The 17,597-nt window shown below is 35.6% G+C and overlaps 1 protein-coding gene across 1 annotated transcript in view; it reads left to right on the top strand.

Moving 5' to 3' along the window:
* Positions 1-17,597, top strand: part of LOC123248646 (protein adenylyltransferase SelO-like) — a 55,535-nt gene that overhangs the window by 677 nt on the left and 37,261 nt on the right. Inside the window, exons 2-9 of the mRNA XM_044677488.1 lie at positions 7,863-7,981; positions 10,376-10,504; positions 12,060-12,124; positions 12,211-12,267; positions 12,346-12,447; positions 13,397-13,464; positions 14,369-14,456; positions 17,028-17,097. Of these exons, the coding sequence (XP_044533423.1) occupies positions 7,863-7,981; positions 10,376-10,504; positions 12,060-12,124; positions 12,211-12,267; positions 12,346-12,447; positions 13,397-13,464; positions 14,369-14,456; positions 17,028-17,097 (698 nt within the window). The remainder of the gene's footprint in view (positions 1-7,862; positions 7,982-10,375; positions 10,505-12,059; positions 12,125-12,210; positions 12,268-12,345; positions 12,448-13,396; positions 13,465-14,368; positions 14,457-17,027; positions 17,098-17,597) is intronic.

The following is a 17,597-nucleotide window of genomic DNA, read 5'->3' as shown; positions in this document are numbered from 1 at the left end:
ATGAATGAATGCATATATGTGCAAACATAGATAGTTCAGGGACAAGGGAGTTGCTTTCATTTTTTTCTCAAACCCTTACCTTCTGTGGTAATATCAATTCTAAGCAGGAAGGGGTAGACAGATGGGTTAACCGATTTGCCCAGGGTCACACAGCTAGGAAGTGTCTGAGGCTAAATTTGAACCCAGGACCTCCCATTTCTAGATCTGCTGTTCTATCCACAATGCTACCAAGGGAGTTGATTTTTATAGGAAACCAGTGACTGTGGAAACTCATACTACCAATTCACAATTGAAGTCTAAAAAAGTTACCTGAGACTCTGAAAGATTAAGTGACTTGCCAGGATCACACAGCTGTATGTCAGTAGAGGACTTTTCAGTTACACCACATTCCCTCTCACAGCATGCATACTGATAGTATTTTCAAAAGTTTTACTTCATTCTTGGTAGATAAGGAACATCATACTTTAGACATACAGCTGGAAGACAAGTTAAAGGCTATCTGATATAAGCTTCTTATTTTACAGAATAAGAAACCGAGGCCCAAAGAGGTTAAGTGACTTTACTAGGTAACAGAAATCAAAGCCTGTAGCTATTTAAACCTATACATTGTATAACTGCTCATCTGCATTGCTAAGAGCACCTTCTTCACAGATAATTCCCTACACTGATGAAATCACAGTTGTGCATCAAAAAATTGCCCAATATTATTAAAAACTATTTTGTAAGTCTTGTACAGATCTTGATCTTGGCCCCCTTAAAATGCACAGACTACTTGCTCAGGTTATAGTCAGGTCCCGATAAGGATAACAACTTGATTTTGCTCCTCTAAGTAGTTTAGATGTTTATCATCAACTGTAGTTATCACTGCAGGTGAGAAACTGGTTGCTGTTATAACCCAGACTAGCTTTAAACCTTGTGGTGCGGCTATAAAAAGGAACCTGTGAGTTCATCTTTGTAGAGAACTTGTGGTATGGAAGCTACCTCTACCAGTCTATACCTGGTTGTAACTTAGTCTTAGAAAGTTGCCTGTGGCACTAAGTTAAGTGACTTGTCCAGCATCACTCAGCTAGTATGTGTCATTAGCAGGACTTTCTGACTTCTAAGGTTCCATTATAATACATTGCTTCTCATAGCATATATGCCAATATCTTTTCTTTTTTAAACTCTTACCTTCTGCCAATCAATATTGATTCTAAGGCAGAAGGTCGGTAAGGACTGGGCAACTGAAGTTAAATGACTTTCCTAGGGTCATATAGTTAGGAAGTAGCTGAGGCCAGTTTTGAAACCAGGTCCTAAGGCTGGTGCTCTATCCACTGTCCTAATTTAGCTGCCTCTACTGATATACTACCCCTTCCCTTCCATTTCCTTCCCTCTTAGAATCAATACTGGGTATTGGTTCCATGACAGAAGAGTGGTAAGGGCTAGGCAGTGGGGACTAAGTGATTTGCCCAGTACCAAAAAGCTAGGAAATATTTGAGGCCAGATTTGAATGCAGGACCTCTGGTCTCTGGGTCTGGCTCCCAATCCACTGAGCCATATGGCTGCCTCTCAATAATGAGATATTTTCCGAAGTATTACTTCAATGATAGATAACCAGCATTTCAAAAACCTCATTTTGGTTATCCTGTCTTGCCAATCTAATTTTTTTTACTTAAAAAAGGAAATAATTTATAACTCATTTTAAAACATCAGCTATAAAACCTGACTGTTGCACAAGCTTCTAGATATGGCAGTCAGGAATGTAAACATGGTTCCCTTTGAATACTTGTACCATCACTGATGCAGTCATGAATCATTAAAGGAGCTACGGGGAAGAGAACAGTTTCTTTGTAATGAACATAAAAAAACTCAAAGATAGGAGAGCCACTCATTTTTTTAAAATTCTGAATTTATCAAGTTAAAAGAAAAAGAACATTTCTACATGAAAAGGAAAACATAAAAATATTTTTTCTTTTGAAAATGAAAATCTAGCACATATAAGTTTTTTTATTTAAATTTTATTTTTTTTATTGATTAATTAAGAAAATTTTTCCATGGTTACAAGATTCATGTTCTTTCCCTCCTCTCCTCCCCCCTCCCATAGCCAACACATAATTCCATTGGGTTTTACAAAATGAGTCATTAATCAAGACCTATTTCCATATTATTGATATTTGCTCTTGGGCAATCTTTTAGAGTCTATATCCCCATCGAACCATGTGATCAAGCAGTTGTTTTTCTTTTTTGTTTCTGCTCCCTCAGTTCTTTCTCTGGATGTGGATAGTGTTCTTTCTCATAAGTCCTTCAGAAATGTCTTGGATCATTGCTTTGTTGTTAGTAGAGAAGTCCATTACATTTGATTGTGCCACAGTGTATCTGTCTCTGTGTACAATGTTCTCCTGGTTCTGCTCCTTTCACTCTGCATCAATTCCTGGAGGTCATTCCAGTTCACATGGAATCCCTCCAGTTCATTATTCCTTTGAGCACAATAGTATTCCATCACCAAATGATACCACAATTTGTTTAGCCATTCCCCAATCTACGGGCATCCCCTCATTTTCTAATTTTTTGCCACCACAAAGAGTGCAGCTATAAATATTTTTGTACAAGTCTTTTTCCTTATGATCTCTATGGGGTATAAACCCAGCAGTGGTATTGCTGGATCAAAGGGCAGGCAGTCTTTTTAAGCCCTGTGGGCATAGTTCCAAATTTCCATCTAGAATGTTTGGATCAATCCACAACTCCACCAGCAATGCATTAATGTCCTTATTTTGCCACATCCCCTCCAACATTTATTACTTAACTTTGCTGTCATGTTAGCCAATCTGCTACGTGGGAAGTGGTACCTCAGAGTTGTTTTGATTTGCGTTTCTCTAATTATAAGAAATTTCGAGCACTTTTTCATGTGCTTATTGATAGTTTTGGTTTCTTTATCTGAAAATTGCCTATTTGTGTCCCTTGCCCCTTTATCAATTGGGGAATGGCTTGATATTTTGTACAATTGATTTAGCTCCTTATATATTTGAGTAATTAGACCTTTGTCAGTGGTTTCATATATAAGTTTTTAAAATATATATAACATTAAAAATGTTAACTTTCGAAATTATTATTTATCAGTTTCCTTTTTGAACTTCTTTATGTTCTCTTTTAAGAATGAAAAGAAATCTAGGTTCAAACCCGGCCTCAGCCACTTCCCAGCTGTGTGACCCTGGGCAAGTCACTTGACCCCCATTGCCCACCCTTACCACTCTTCCACCTATGAGACAATACACTGAAAGTTAAGGGTTAAAAAAAAAAAAAGAATGAAAAGAAATGTTTTAATGACTTTTTTCCCTGACAGCTTTAACTGCCTTTCCCTCCCACCCCTCCTTCTACTCCAAAATAAAAGAAGAAAAATTTAATTCTTTTTTTTTTTAAACCCTAACCTTCTGTTTTAGAATCAATACTACATATTGGTTCCAAGGCAGAAGAGCAGCAATGGGGGTCAAGTGACTTGCCCAGGGTCACACAGCTAGGAAGTGTCTGAGGCCAGATTTGAACCTAGGACTTCCCATCTCTAGGCCTGGCTCTCAATCCACTGAGCCATCCAGCTGACCCCTGCCCCCCAAATATAATTCTTAACAAAGACACATAGTCAAGTAAAACAAGTCCACTAATTTGCCACATTCAAAAATGTATGATTCATGGTACATTTTAAATACATCCTCCCTCTCTCAGGAAGGGAGTGTCATGCTTCTATATTAGTCCTCTATAATCATGGTTGGTCACTACATGATCACAGTGCTTGTCTTTACTATAATTATTCTCCTGGTTCTGTTTATATGTTGTGTCAGTTCATTTAGATCTTACTAAGTTCATTGAAATTATTCCATTATTGGTTTTTTATGGTGCAATAATATTCCATTGCATTCATATACTATAACAAATTTTTGTCTTGCTTGAATAATAATTTCATCTTTCAAAGGGTAGAGGAATTGAGAGGAATTATTTTCTAGTTCTGATTCTCACCAATAGAGAAACATTAGTTCTTGGGATAAAAATCATCATTGTGTGAAGGAGAATTTCTGGAGTTTGTGAAAGAAGAGAAACAAAATCTGTTCAAATCTAATATATACCTTACATTTTTGAGAGCAGATTTCAAAGGATTCAGAGGAAGGCTAGATGAGATAAACCTGGACTTAGATTTTATAAGGAAAGTTGTTTGAAGAGGGATAGAAAATTTCCAAGAATAACATCCTGAAGAAAAGGAAGAGGAAAAGGGGAGCAGTCTGGAGAGACCATTGTAGATGCACAAAGAATTCATCAACTAACTTAGATTTTTCAAAGATTCAGAGAAAGTGGAAACAAGGCAGATGATAGAAAAGTAATATGAAATCATGGTGGGGGACAGCTAATTGGCTCAGTTGAGAGAGAGTCAGACCTGGAGACAGGAGGTCCAGGGTTCAAATGTGGCCTTACACACTTCCTAGCTGTGTGACCATGGGAAAATTATTTAACCCTCATTAACATTCTTCTTCCTTGGCAGTAATACTTGTATCAATTCTATGACAGAAGGGGAAAGCTTTAAAAAAAATAAATGAAACATGACATGGTCCTATGAGAATATTGTCAGGAGTGCTAAAGTTCAGAATGATCTGAACCTGGAGAGGAGAGGGTTGGTTGTTGATGTTATTTAAATAACTATATTAGGGAAAAGAGGATCAAAGGAAGGATAGGACTGATATTTGGGCCAATTCAACAATTATAACTGATAATCAGAGAGGTGAAACTGCTTAATTCTCTTAGTTTATGTTTTTCTTGTCAAGGAGAATTATCTCAGTACTAGAAAAACAAAAGCAGATAATAGAGAGGTATAATCCAAAATAAGTAAGAGAGGGGCAGCTGGGTAGCTCAGTGGATTGAGAGCCAGGCCTAGAGATGGGAGGTCCTAGGTTCAAATCTGGCCTCAGACACTTCCTAGCTGTGTGACCCTGTGCAAGTCACTTGACCCCCATTGCCTACCCTTACCACTCTTCTGCCTTGGAACCAATATGTAGTATTGATTCCATGACGGAAGGTAAGAGTTTAATGAAAGAAAAAAAATTACAATTAAATTTTTAAATTTTAAATTTTAAAAATTTAATTTTAATTTTAAATTCCAAGGCAGAAGAGTGGTAAGGGTGGGCAATGCGGGTCAAGTGACATGTCTGAGGTCAGATTTGAACCTAGGACCGCCTGTCTCTAGGCTTGGTTCTCAATCCACTGAGCTACCCCAGCTGCCCCCTGTTTGCTAGTTTTGCTGTGCTATTTTCTCTCTTTTTAAAAATTTAATGAGATATCTCTTAGGGAAGGTGAGGGAAGAGAGAAATGTTCGGAAATGTTAGGTGATATAAAATTAAACATGAAAAATCTAATTGGCTTCAAATGTACAAGATGAGAGAGATCTGGTTAGACATCATTTTTTTCTGGAAAAAATCTTGGAGTTTTAGTGGACTGGAAGTTTCACAGGAATAAAAAATGTGATATGCCAGGCAAAAAACTAAATACGCTTTTTAGGTTTCATTGAGAGGCATTTCTTCTAGGAATAACTCTGCCAAGTCTATCCTTATTGTATCATATGTAGAATGTTGTGTTAAGTTCTGGGTATCAAATTTTAAGGGCTCTAATAAATGAAAAAGCACCAAGAATGGTGAAGGGCCTCGAACTGGTATAATAAGAGGATTGGTTGAAGGAACTGGGTGTACTTAGCTTGGAGAAGAGAAAGTTAATAGCTGTCTTCAAGTTCTTTAAAGACTTGGAAGAGGATTTAGTTTTGTTCTGTTTAGCCCCACAGGGCAGAACCAAGAGAAAAAGGTTAAAATTTCAAAGAGATTTAGGCTTGATGTCAGGAAAAATTTAGCAACAATTGGAGCTGGCCAAAAGTAGAAAGAGCTGCATTTGGAGGTAGTAGGTTCTCCCTCTTTGGAGGTTTTTCAATAAAAGTCTAGTTTACTGCTTATCAGGGATACATTAGAGGAGACTCTTATTCAGTTATGGATTGAACCAGAGGACCACTGAGGTCTTTTCTAGCTCTGAGATACTTTGATTCCATTCCCCTCATTATTATTAGAGGAAAGCTGTATCTTGTAGTTCAGTCAGGTAAGGTAAAAATTTACATGAATTTTGGGTAAGAGATCAAATCAACTTTTGGATCTATACAAACAAGGTAAATTGACCAGGAAGAAAGATCAATAGTTATGCCATTTTAAATAATTTTTTAGTGAAAAAAGAAATTGGCATTATCATGGACTAAATGTTCTGAGATAATGGATAAACTCATCAATAAAATGAAAAAGTTGGTCTAGATGACCTCTACAATTCTTTTCAGCTCTAAATCCATGACTCTATTTCAGTTCTTAGAATTAAAAAAATTGAACAAAAGAAGGTGCTTTTTTGTTTGCTTTTATTTTCATATTCTAACAACATCCCACCATCTTACATGTCTTTTGATGTTATTAAATTGGAATACTGATCAATTAGGACCCAGTTACTGTGCTACATATAATAACTTGTCATTTTCAGCTTTTTTGGGCTAGAGAACCAAGGTGAGTAGGTCTACAAGATTTCTAGACAATGAAAACTTATATATAGTGACTAAGCATTTTTGTTTTAATAATTTTTAACATAAATATTTATAAAACAGGTATTTCCCTGCTTTCTTAAAGAATGCATATTAAATATAATTTATATAAGCTGCTATTATATATACATATAACACTTTTTATTGCTCTTATTATTAGGATTTATTTAGTGTCAACATGTTCTAGTAAAAAGAGCTGGCCTTGGAGTCAGTACAGCCTGGGTTCCAGTCCTTCCTCTAACAGACATGTCTTTGTGACCCTGGGCAAATAACTTAATCTCCTAGTACCCATTGCAAGTCTTTAAGATTATAAATCATAGAATATTTGTAGATCTGATTTGTATAGTGAGTTTCTTCAGTAAGGAATTTTCTATACAGGTGAAATCATAGGTCCAGATAAAAAATAATTGCCAGGATTATCATTATGAATATCAGTTATTGTAATTTCTGTATTACAGTGATGCTCTCATGTCTTTTGGGCAACAAAGGGTTGATTGTCTGTAGAATGCCTTCAGATTATTATTTTTTCTGATTTTTGTTTCTTTTAGTTTTTCTGGCTTTTTACACCATGTAAGGTTAGGGGGTAAGACTTAGAGGAATTGAGAATGACACGTAGGTTGGGAACCTGGGTGACTGGGAAGATGGCGGTACCCTGGACAATAGCTGAAAAGTTTGAAAGGGGGAAGGGCTTTGGTGGAAAGGTAATGAATTCAGTTTTAGACATGACAAATTTAAGATATCTATATAATATCCTGGGTGAGATGTTCAGTTGATAATTGGATAAGTGCAGCTAGAGATTAGGAGAGAAGTTAAGGCTGGATAAGTTTATTGGAGAATCATCTGCATAGAAATAATAATCGAATACTTTGGAGAAGATGAGATCACCAAGTGAAATAGAATAGAAGGGGAAAAGAGCTTAGGCCGTAACCCTGGAGAGTACTCACCATTAGAAAATATTCTTTATTCTATCAAAAGAGCATGAGAAGGAGCATTCAGGAAAGTGGGAGGAGAACCCCAGGAATGAGTGTCATGAAAACTTAGAGGGAAGAGAGTGTCAAGGACAAGGAGGTAATAAACAGTGGGAAAGAAGAATTTCCATTTACAGTATTTTATTTTGTAATGCTAAAAATGTGAAATAGTACAAATTTATTATGCTATAAAGTATGCTATTGTTAATTGATGAAATTTGTGTTTTAAATTTGTCACTTTTACATTGATACAAAATTTTAGGAAATACAGGTTAAATAAATGAAAGTAAATTTAAGAGGATTTTTCCCTCCACCAGGTATGCTGCCAGTTGATCCAGTTCCTGAAAATTATATTCGCATAGTGAAAAATTGTATTTTTTCTGTTGCCTACCCTACTCCTTTCAAATCAAGAACTCTTCTTGTAGCAGTTTCAAAGGTTAGGCTTTTTTTAAATAAGAAAAATGAGAATATTTTATTCAAGTACCTGAAACATTCATAAGAAAAGAAAGTAATGTGTTCTATCAGAATTAATGTATTTAGTGTATCAGTTGTTACCTTTGTGTTTAATTTATTCATGTACCTTAAAGATCTCACAGCCTTATAAATGGCCATGCAAACATAGTATCTGACTTTAAGTTTTTGTTCCAGCACTAATAGCTGTTGGAAAATACAATCAGAGGGGCAGTTAGATTGCTTACTAGATAGAAAGCCATGCCTAGAGATAGGACGTCCTGGATTCAAAAGTGGCCTTAGACACTTCATAGTTGTATGACCCAGAGCAAATCACTCAACCTCAATTCCAAGACAGGAAGTAAAGGTTAAAAAAAAAAGAAAATATTATTTATTGGAAGGATGGGAATAGGTTAAAATTTCATATAGCCCTGAAAATATTTTTAAATCTCAGCCCAAAGCTGTCCTCCAATGAGATAACCTGATTCTGTGGTTCAAAATGAAATGAATATTTTTTAAGTTCCATAAAGGTCTTTGCACTGGAAGGAAAGGCAACATTTTTTCATAGACTGTAGCTAATCCTTATAAATGCAACTTTAAGGAAAAAAGCAACTTTCCAATGAAAGCACAATTAGATGTTTGTTTTTTTTCCCTTATGTGTAGTAATTGTTAATGCTGGTAACTGAACTATAAGATTTTCCAAGTATTATTGATTAGTATAAAAATGAACTTTTGGGGGAACTAGACTAGTAATAATTTATTGGGACAGTTACTCAGTGGATAGAGAACCAGGCCTAAAGTCTGGAGGACTTGGGTTCAAATATAGCCTCAGATAGTTCCCAGCTATGTGACCCTAGGCAAAGCCCTTAATCCCAATTGCCTAGCCCTTACCATTCTTTTGCCATAGAACTGATACTTAGTATGAATTCTAAGATAGAAGGTAAAGGTTTAAAAAAAATTAATGCATTTATTGAAAGATTATCTATTTTTTAATTGTTAAAAAAATAAATGTTGATATACTTTTTAGTATTTCTTTTCTGAAATTTTTGCTATCCATGTACCTTCCCGCTCTCCCAGCCTTTTCCCTCTCCCCAAGAAAGCAGGTAATATAGGTCATACATATATTGTCATATAATACATATTTCCATATTTGTCATGTTGTGAAACAACACACATGAGAAAAATTCATGGAGGAAATAACTGAGGAATGGTATGTTTCAATCTGCATTCAGTCTCTTTATATCCCTTTTTAAAAAAATTATTTTCCTAATTACATGTAATAATTTTCAATCTTCATTTTCTGAAATTATAAGATCCAAGTTATCATCCATCCTCCTTCCCTTTCCCCCACCCCCACCAGAGATGGTAAGCAATTTGATCTGGGTTATACATGTCTTATCATGCAAAACATATTTCCATATTGTTCATTTTGTAAGAGAAGAATCATATGGAATCAAAATCCCATAATAAAAACAGAGAAACTGAAGTGAAAAATAGTATGCTTTGATGTGCATTTTGACTCCAACAATTCTTTCTCTGGAGGTGGGTAGCATTCTTTTCCATAAGTCCCTCAGAATTGTCCTTGATCATTGTATTGCTGAGGGTAGCTACGTCTTTCACAATTGATCATTGTACAGTATTGCTGTTACTGAGCAGAATATTCTCTTGGTTTCACTTATTTCACTATTAGTTCATGGAAGGCTTTCCAGCTTTTTCTGAAATCATCTTGTTTGTCATTTCTTATAGCACAGTAGTATTCCACATCATCATAAAACACACTTTGTTTAGCCATTCCCCATTTAATGGATATCCCCTCAATTTCTGGTTCTTTGCCACCACAAAAAGAACAGTTGTAAATATTTTCATATAAGTAGACCCTTTCTCCTTTTTTTAAAAAAATATCTTTAGGATTCAGATCCAAGGAGTAATATTATAGAATCAAAGAGTATATGTACAGTTTTATAGCTGTTTGAGCATTATTCCAAATTGCCCTCCAGAATGATTGGTTCAATTCGCAACTCCACCAACAATGCATTGGTATCCCAATTTTGCCACAGCTCCTCCAACATTTATCACTTTCCTTTACTGTCAAATTGACCAATCTGATAGGTGTGAGGTGGTATTTCATAGTTTTAATTTGCATTTCTCTAACCAAGAGTAATTTATAACATTTTTTCATATGATTATTGATAACTGTTTTGAAAATTTTTGAAAAACTTTGAAAACTGTTCATATCTTTTGACCATTTGTCATTTGGGCAGTGGATTGTCTTTTTGTTTATATGATTTTTTTTCTTTTGTTTTCCTTGTCGTCAGTACTCTATTAGAAAACTAGTACAAGGCCTATTTAAATTCTCTTAAAGTGTTATTTTTTTTTTCAGAATGTTCTGGAAGATATTTTGGACCTCGATCTTTCTGTTTCAAAAACTGATTATTTTATTCAGCTTGTAAGTGGTGAAAAGATATTATCTGGCTCTATTCCATTGGCTCATAGATATGGAGGCCATCAGGTAAAGCTATTGTTGCTTCTCTAATATGGAAATGTAAACATTTTGTAAAGATATATTTAAGTTAGGAAGCTGTCGTTCATCAGTTTCCTTGCTCCAGAATACTGAGAATTCAACAAGATGATTTTAGAATGTTAGCACCATAGGCTAATTAAAGTATCACTATATATCATCAGATATAGTATAATAGTTATTTTTACAATATTTTCTAGGTCCTAAATCATTACAATGGAGCCATGAAAGGAGTGACTGAGAATATGAGATCTTTGTGAATTACTTATTCTTTTGAGATAATTAAGACAGAGTGTATCTCTATATGGAGGCTTGTGTATTATTATCGTATTCTAAGGCAATGCATATTAGGCCCCTTCTGGGCAATTTTTCTTCCCCTTCGGGGAAATTGGCCTTATATATAGCATTGCATTAGGGTCCGGTATCACCACTTTGCCTCAATCTTGCTGGATGCAGATGCAGACTTGGTGGTCTTTTGCTGTTTAAGGGTCATCTCAATGGTCTGCACCCTTTTGATGGATTTATTCACAGACTCCTTTGGGGATCAATGGGTCTTTTGTCTGACAACTCTAAATTCTCAGAGGACTTGACAAAACTTTGCTCTTGGGCAAATCACTTCTCCCTTCATCATATATCTGAGTTTCCATATCCGTTGAATGAGTGTGTTGAACTAGGTGACCTCTAAGATCCATTCCAGCTCTAAACTTATTATTCTATGATCTTTATGACCCCCAGGTTCAAGGAGATCAGGTCTATACATTTCAAAGGTGGTATTTGGTCTCCTTTGACTCTAGATCTCCTTCTATTATGGAATGTTGCCTCCCTAATAGATACTATGGAAGGCCTTAGGTTTAGTATTACAATAAGGCATGAGATTTTTGCCTGTGATGAAGCTATCATAAACTCACCAACATCTGGATCCCTGTCAAATATTTTCTAAGAATGATATCCTTATTTTCTAGGCTATGTTCTCTTTACTTCTTTCAAGTTCATCTTTCTTACATTTTATTATTATTTCTAATAATAATACTCCACTTTTAGCTAGTTTGTTGCAGTGTACTTAGTATCCTTCTCACAAAACCCTTAGATAGTAAAAATATTTAACTCCATTTTAGAGATCAGCAAATGAGGCTCATTGACCTACATATAGCAAATCACATAGCTAAAAAGTATCAAAGCAAGGACTCAGCTTATGTCTTCTAATTCCACATCCAGAATTGCTATACTGCACTTGACTTTTGTATCTCCCTGCTTCCATTATTGCTTTCACTCTGAGTTTCATATTTATCATTTCTCCTGATTGCCACCATGGTGTGTAGAGATCCTCCCAATGTATTGTCCATTTCAATATTTTTCGGATGGATGTTATAAGATGACCATGTAGCTAAAAATTAGCTGAAAATGTTTTACATTTTCCTCATTTTTGGACAAATCACTCATTATTATAACTGCAGCATGACTTGATATCCTATATCCTTTTCAAGCAATCAATCATTTTAAGAAATGGATTCTTACAAGACTTTAATAATTTTAATTTTTTTCTAAGTTTGGTATCTGGGCAGATCAGCTTGGGGATGGAAGAGCCCATCTTATTGGAAAATACACAAACAGGTATCAAATGTTTTATAGAAAAAAAGTTTTTCATTCCTTTGGGTAAGACAAAGGGACATTCTAATATGTTGATATTCTTTTGGAAGGCATGGTGAAAAGTGGGAACTCCAGTTAAAAGGCTCCGGGAAGACCCCCTACTCACGGTAGAGTTTCATGCTTTTGAATCATGTAGGTAGGATTGCAATGCATCTAAAATTTTAAATAATTTTTTTTTAAATCAGTAGAAATGGTGATGGCAGAGCTGTGCTCCGTTCCTCGGTCAGAGAATTTTTGGCTAGTGAGGCTATGCATTACCTTGGCATTCCAACTAGCAGAGCTTTAAGGTAGCCCTATTTTCCTTTATATAATATGATTATGAAACTAACTTTTAGGATGAGATGATGCACCCCTAGAAATGCTTAAGTGAATGTCAATATAATTAACTGTGATTATCTTACTATCTGCAAAGGGATGTTAGAAGTTTAACAAGACTTTTTGTTAGAAGCCTTTTATAGTTTCCACTATTTTTGATAAAGAACTAAGTTTAAGTTGTCTATATTGTTCAAAATTATAGTTAAAACATTTCAGTATTTTGCTTGCTTCTTCAATTAGTGGCATGGCTGCAGCTGAGTTGTCATGATAAAAAATAATTTTAAAAAACACATCATCACATATCAGCAGGTACTTTGTGCTATTTTTATTACTAAGCAACATTTTAGCTTATGGGCCAGTTTCCTATTTTATTTCATTTTCCTTCTTATATCTTGAACAATTGCTTTGTCAATGTGAAGATTAAAGAACAAAGTAAATTTAGCTAACAAGTGTTTGGTTTACTTGTAAATATGACCACTGATAAATATGGTTTACTTATAAATATGAACTGCTATAACTATAAACAAGCATTTTACTAAAAGAGATAGTTTTGGGTCCTATATATTTTCTGTTTTCATAATTTATAGTGTAAAGAGATGCTATTTAAATAGTGGCGATCTATTTTTTTTTAACCCTTACCTTCTGTCTTGGAATCAATACTGTGTATTGGTTCCAAGGCAGAAGAGTGGTAAGGGTAGGCAATGGGGGTCAAGTGACTTGCCCAGGGTCACACAGCTGGGAAGTGTCTGAAGTCAGATTTGAACCTAGGACCTCCTGTCTCTAGGCCTGGCTCTCAATTCGCTGAGCTACCCAGCTGCCCCCGTGGAGATCTATTTTTATAAATTTAGAATATCTCTGTTAATGAAAATATATATTTTTTAAAAAGCTATTACTTTCTCGGTTATTTCTCTTTTCTTTTAGTCTGGTGGTAAGTGATGATGATGTGTGGAGAGATTCCTTCTATAATGGAAATATCCAGAAAGAAAGAGGTAATGATACCATTTGAAAAACATTTTTTGAAAATTAAGGCCAAGTTTCACAAAGGCAAAATGCACTGAATCACATAGTTATACATTTCTAATAATTATATAGAATAAAGATGAAATATATGTTTCTGTCTCCTGAGCAGAAAAGATCTTTTTGCAGATGAGCATTCCAGGTCTTTTAAAGTATCTTTTGTTAAAGAGCCAGGCAATTATGTAATTTATTTTGGAAAGATTTTCACCAAAATAGGAGAAAGAACAGATTACCAGGATAAAAGTATTTAAATGAAAATAATAGATAAACACAGAATCATGCATTTGTCAGTTTTCCCTTTCATATTGCAGATAACTCATATTTGATGTTTTACTGGAGTGGCTGCTACCTATTATTTTCTGATAAAATCAGTTCTCTCATGTCTGTGTGCATGGATCTAAGGTAGTGATAGTGGGGGTAATTAAAAGAAAACAGTGGATAAGCATCTGCTTTCCCTTATTAGAGAATAGCTAACATTTATATAGTGCTTTAAGATTTTCAAAGTTGTGAGAAATCTCAGAGGGAATGGGTATCCCACCTTTTAGAGTGCTGCCTTGCAGGAAAGCCAATTAGTTGCCTTGATATTGTAGAGGTGAGATTCCCTAGCAGGTTGCAGGTGTCCCAGAATCTGAATTTTCTGTAAATCTCATTGAGTAAGGGTCATAGCAATGAGAAAATTCTACCAGGCCTTGTGCAACTGATCTATATTCAAATAATCAGAAGCTTCTTGCTTTAGAAGAAATATTTTTCAAATGAATTGTACTATTAAAATTTTGTCATAAAAATAATTTTATTTCAGAGAAATTCACATGTTCTTCATGTTTCTTTTGTTCACATTAAAATAGTTTTCTAATTTTAAAAATATTTCTATTTAAGGTGCAGTTGTTCTTCGTATTGCAAAATCATGGTTTCGTATTGGATCATTAGAAATTTTGGCTCATTATGGCGAATTGGATTTATTAAGGTTAATAAGTTATCTTCATAATATGATAAAGACATTTTAACACATATATGATTTCTCATATGCTAGTAAAAATTTTGTTTTCTTGTGAGGAAAAAACCCCCCATTAATGATAAGTATTTACTGAATGATTGTTTTGTATCCTGCACTGCATTAGGCACTATGAAAACGTAAGGCAGCCTAGTCAGGTCTGCATATCTTACATTCTTGGGTGGCCTCTAGCTGAAACTGAAGTCCTGGGTGTACACACCTTTGTACATTTTTGGGAACAGCATGTTAACATCTCCTCTCTTTGGCAGAAGCCAAAGAATTTAGTTCATTTGTCCCCATGCCTACTTTCTTCTAAGGATATCAACACTTGGCTCAGGTTTCACCAACTGTTAAGTCTTCAGCTTCTATGCAAACACTTGTGCTAACCATACCCTCCCTACAGACAGGATTGGCTTTATTTTACCTGATACCTGAAAGCACATAAGAAAAGTCTCATGTTGAATCTCATGACAGTCAAAGCAACATTTTTTCTCTCTTTCATTTTCCCATGAGACTTGTTCAGTCTTCCAGACTTAGAGCAAGCACTACCTTGTGGTTTAGGTTTCTTTTCTAGAGGAAAAAACTGGAATTCCTAGAGGTGATTTCTTCCTGTTGCTGCTGCACTTGTCTCACAGTAATAGTAGAGGATATGGCCTGGATTTGCTTCACCATCTGGTGGCTCTGCCCCATAATGTTCATTGGTTCTGGCTCTTGCTTCTTCCTGGAACTCTTTTATTTGATCCAGGAATTTGTCATTGCCAGGGAACTCCCCTTCAGTGTCCAGGAGATTTGGTTTTGGAATTCCTTCTCTTGTATAGGAATTCATCTATCACTTCACAACTCTGACTCTACTACTTCCATTTTGTATTCTTGCAGCTCCTACCTTTTCCCATTCAGACACTATTCCGTGACAATGGGTTTTCGCCTATGGTGGGGGCATATGGTACTTTGAAGAGCATAACAGTATCTGTCTCAGGTGGTACCCCCTCTTTTAGCTACAGTTCTGGTTCTCTCCAAGAAACTTGCAACCCCAGTTGCTTATGCCTTTCAAGGCATGCGGAGTCTTCAACTGTATCATAGTTCTGTGGAAAATGGAGATGTACTGGAAAGGAGAGGAAAGTTGTTTTAAACATCTGTAGTGCTAGTCTTTTTTCAGTGGTTTTCTATTAGGTTAAAAAAAGCCTGTCCTAACCAATGCAACTACCAACAATTTGGAAATTGGTCTTGATCAAGGACACATGACAAAACTAGTGGAAATGTGCATCGGCCATGGGTGGGGGGAGTGCGGGGGGCGAAGGGGAAAGGAGGAGCATGAATCATGTAACCATGTTAAAAATGAATATTAATAAATGTTTGAAAAAAAGCCTGTCCTATATTCATTATATTATTAGCCTAACTGCTTGCACAGGAGTTGAAGATTCTTTTATCTTTTTTGTTTTGACCTAGACGCAAGCTAAATTCTGTGTCTAGGCAGTGATGGGCAAACTATTCCACGCAGGGCAGATCCAGGCCATACTTTGCCCATCACTGCCTTAAGCAATTCCCTAATCACTACATCTGGATGAGGGGAAACTATATTAGTGTAGAATCCTGGACTTCCAGTTCTTAGTTGATTGCTCCTTCTGCTGACTTCTGTGCTTCTTCATTGAACAGAGGCAGATTGGAACCTTATTTGAGAGGGCCTTGGGAATGACAAGGTTAGCATTTTATAATTTTGGGGGCAGGTAATGAGGAGTCATTTCAGTATCTTTCTGGGCCGTCAATAAGGCAAGATCAAAGAGGAACTCAATGAGTTCTCAGAAACTTAGTTTCATTTAAGGAAGGTAGAAGTATCCCCTTTGGTGTAAGAGCAAAAGGTTCAAATACATTTTATTTTTTCTATCATTTAAGCTTAGCTAATGCATTCTGTGATTGATGAAAGTGGTTTTCAAGAAAGGCTCTATTTACATCAAATATTTATAGCATCACTTTATGTGGTAGCAAAGAACTAAAATAGTTTCCCATTACTTGGGGAATAGCTAAACTCATTTTGGTACATGACTGTGATAGAATATGACTGTGTTATATGATGACTACAGATAAACAGGGGAAAGAAAGACAGGTAAATGTGTAAGTGAAGTAAGCAGAACCAAGAAGGCAATAGACACAGTGATTATAACAGCACTGTACAAAGCAAAAGCTAAAATAATAGCAGTATCCATAAAGAAGTCAGAAATAAATGTTGCAGAATTGCAAGGAATAAGCTTGGTTTCAAAGAAAAAATATAAGAAGACACCTCCTTCTACTCCTATGTGGAAAGAACAGGAATATGTGTCTTCTGATGTGCAACATTGCATATGATGTCAGTTCTTTTAATGTATTGGTTGATTTTATTGAACTTTTTTCCTTCCTTTTTCTTTTCTTTTAAAAAATCTTTGTTATAAGGGATGGCAGAGAGGAAGGAGGGAGAAATAGCGATATCTATTTTTAAAAAGAAAAAGGGATCGAGTAGTCTAATATTTTATTCCCCAGAGGAATTGCTTGAATAATTTTTTTTCTTTCTAGGAAATTATTAAACTTTGTCATACAGGAACATTTTCCAGCAATCAATGTGAAGGATCCCAATAGATACTTGGTAAGCTTTCAAAAGAGGAAAACATTTTCTTTTTTACCTGTCTAGAATTTTGCACATTGGACATTATATACTGAGTAAACAAAAGATATTATGTTGCTTTTTGAGATCTATAGGGGACAGATCTCTGTTCTTTAGTACTGTAAGGGAGAATAAGAAATCAGGGCTTTGCAACTTTGCAAAGGTAGCAAAAGGCATGGGTTTGCAAAGGAGGGTCTGGTCACATGAACAGAACTGAAAGAGCAAGTTCCAGAATCTGGGGAAAGGATAAAACTGAGGACTGAAGACCATTGAGGTTCATTTGTTCCTGTCCAGCCAGGAGAGTGGAGTGTTCACTTCCTGTGGCAGTTTGTTTATGCCTGAAGGAGGTGACTTATCTTTCCTGCTACCTGGAGGTTCTTGTAGTCCAACTATTGAGAAGATTCCTGAAATCTGTTCCATCCCTGTCTCCAGTTGCCATCTTCCAGATATCTTGTGAACTACTGATTCCTGAGAGGTTTCCT

The sequence above is a fragment of the Gracilinanus agilis genome, chromosome 5, assembly GCF_016433145.1.
Source record: "Gracilinanus agilis isolate LMUSP501 chromosome 5, AgileGrace, whole genome shotgun sequence".
Classification (NCBI taxonomy): Eukaryota; Metazoa; Chordata; class Mammalia; order Didelphimorphia; family Didelphidae; genus Gracilinanus; species Gracilinanus agilis.
Note: the sequence above shows the minus strand (reverse complement) of the source record. Positions and strands in the feature narration are given on the sequence as shown.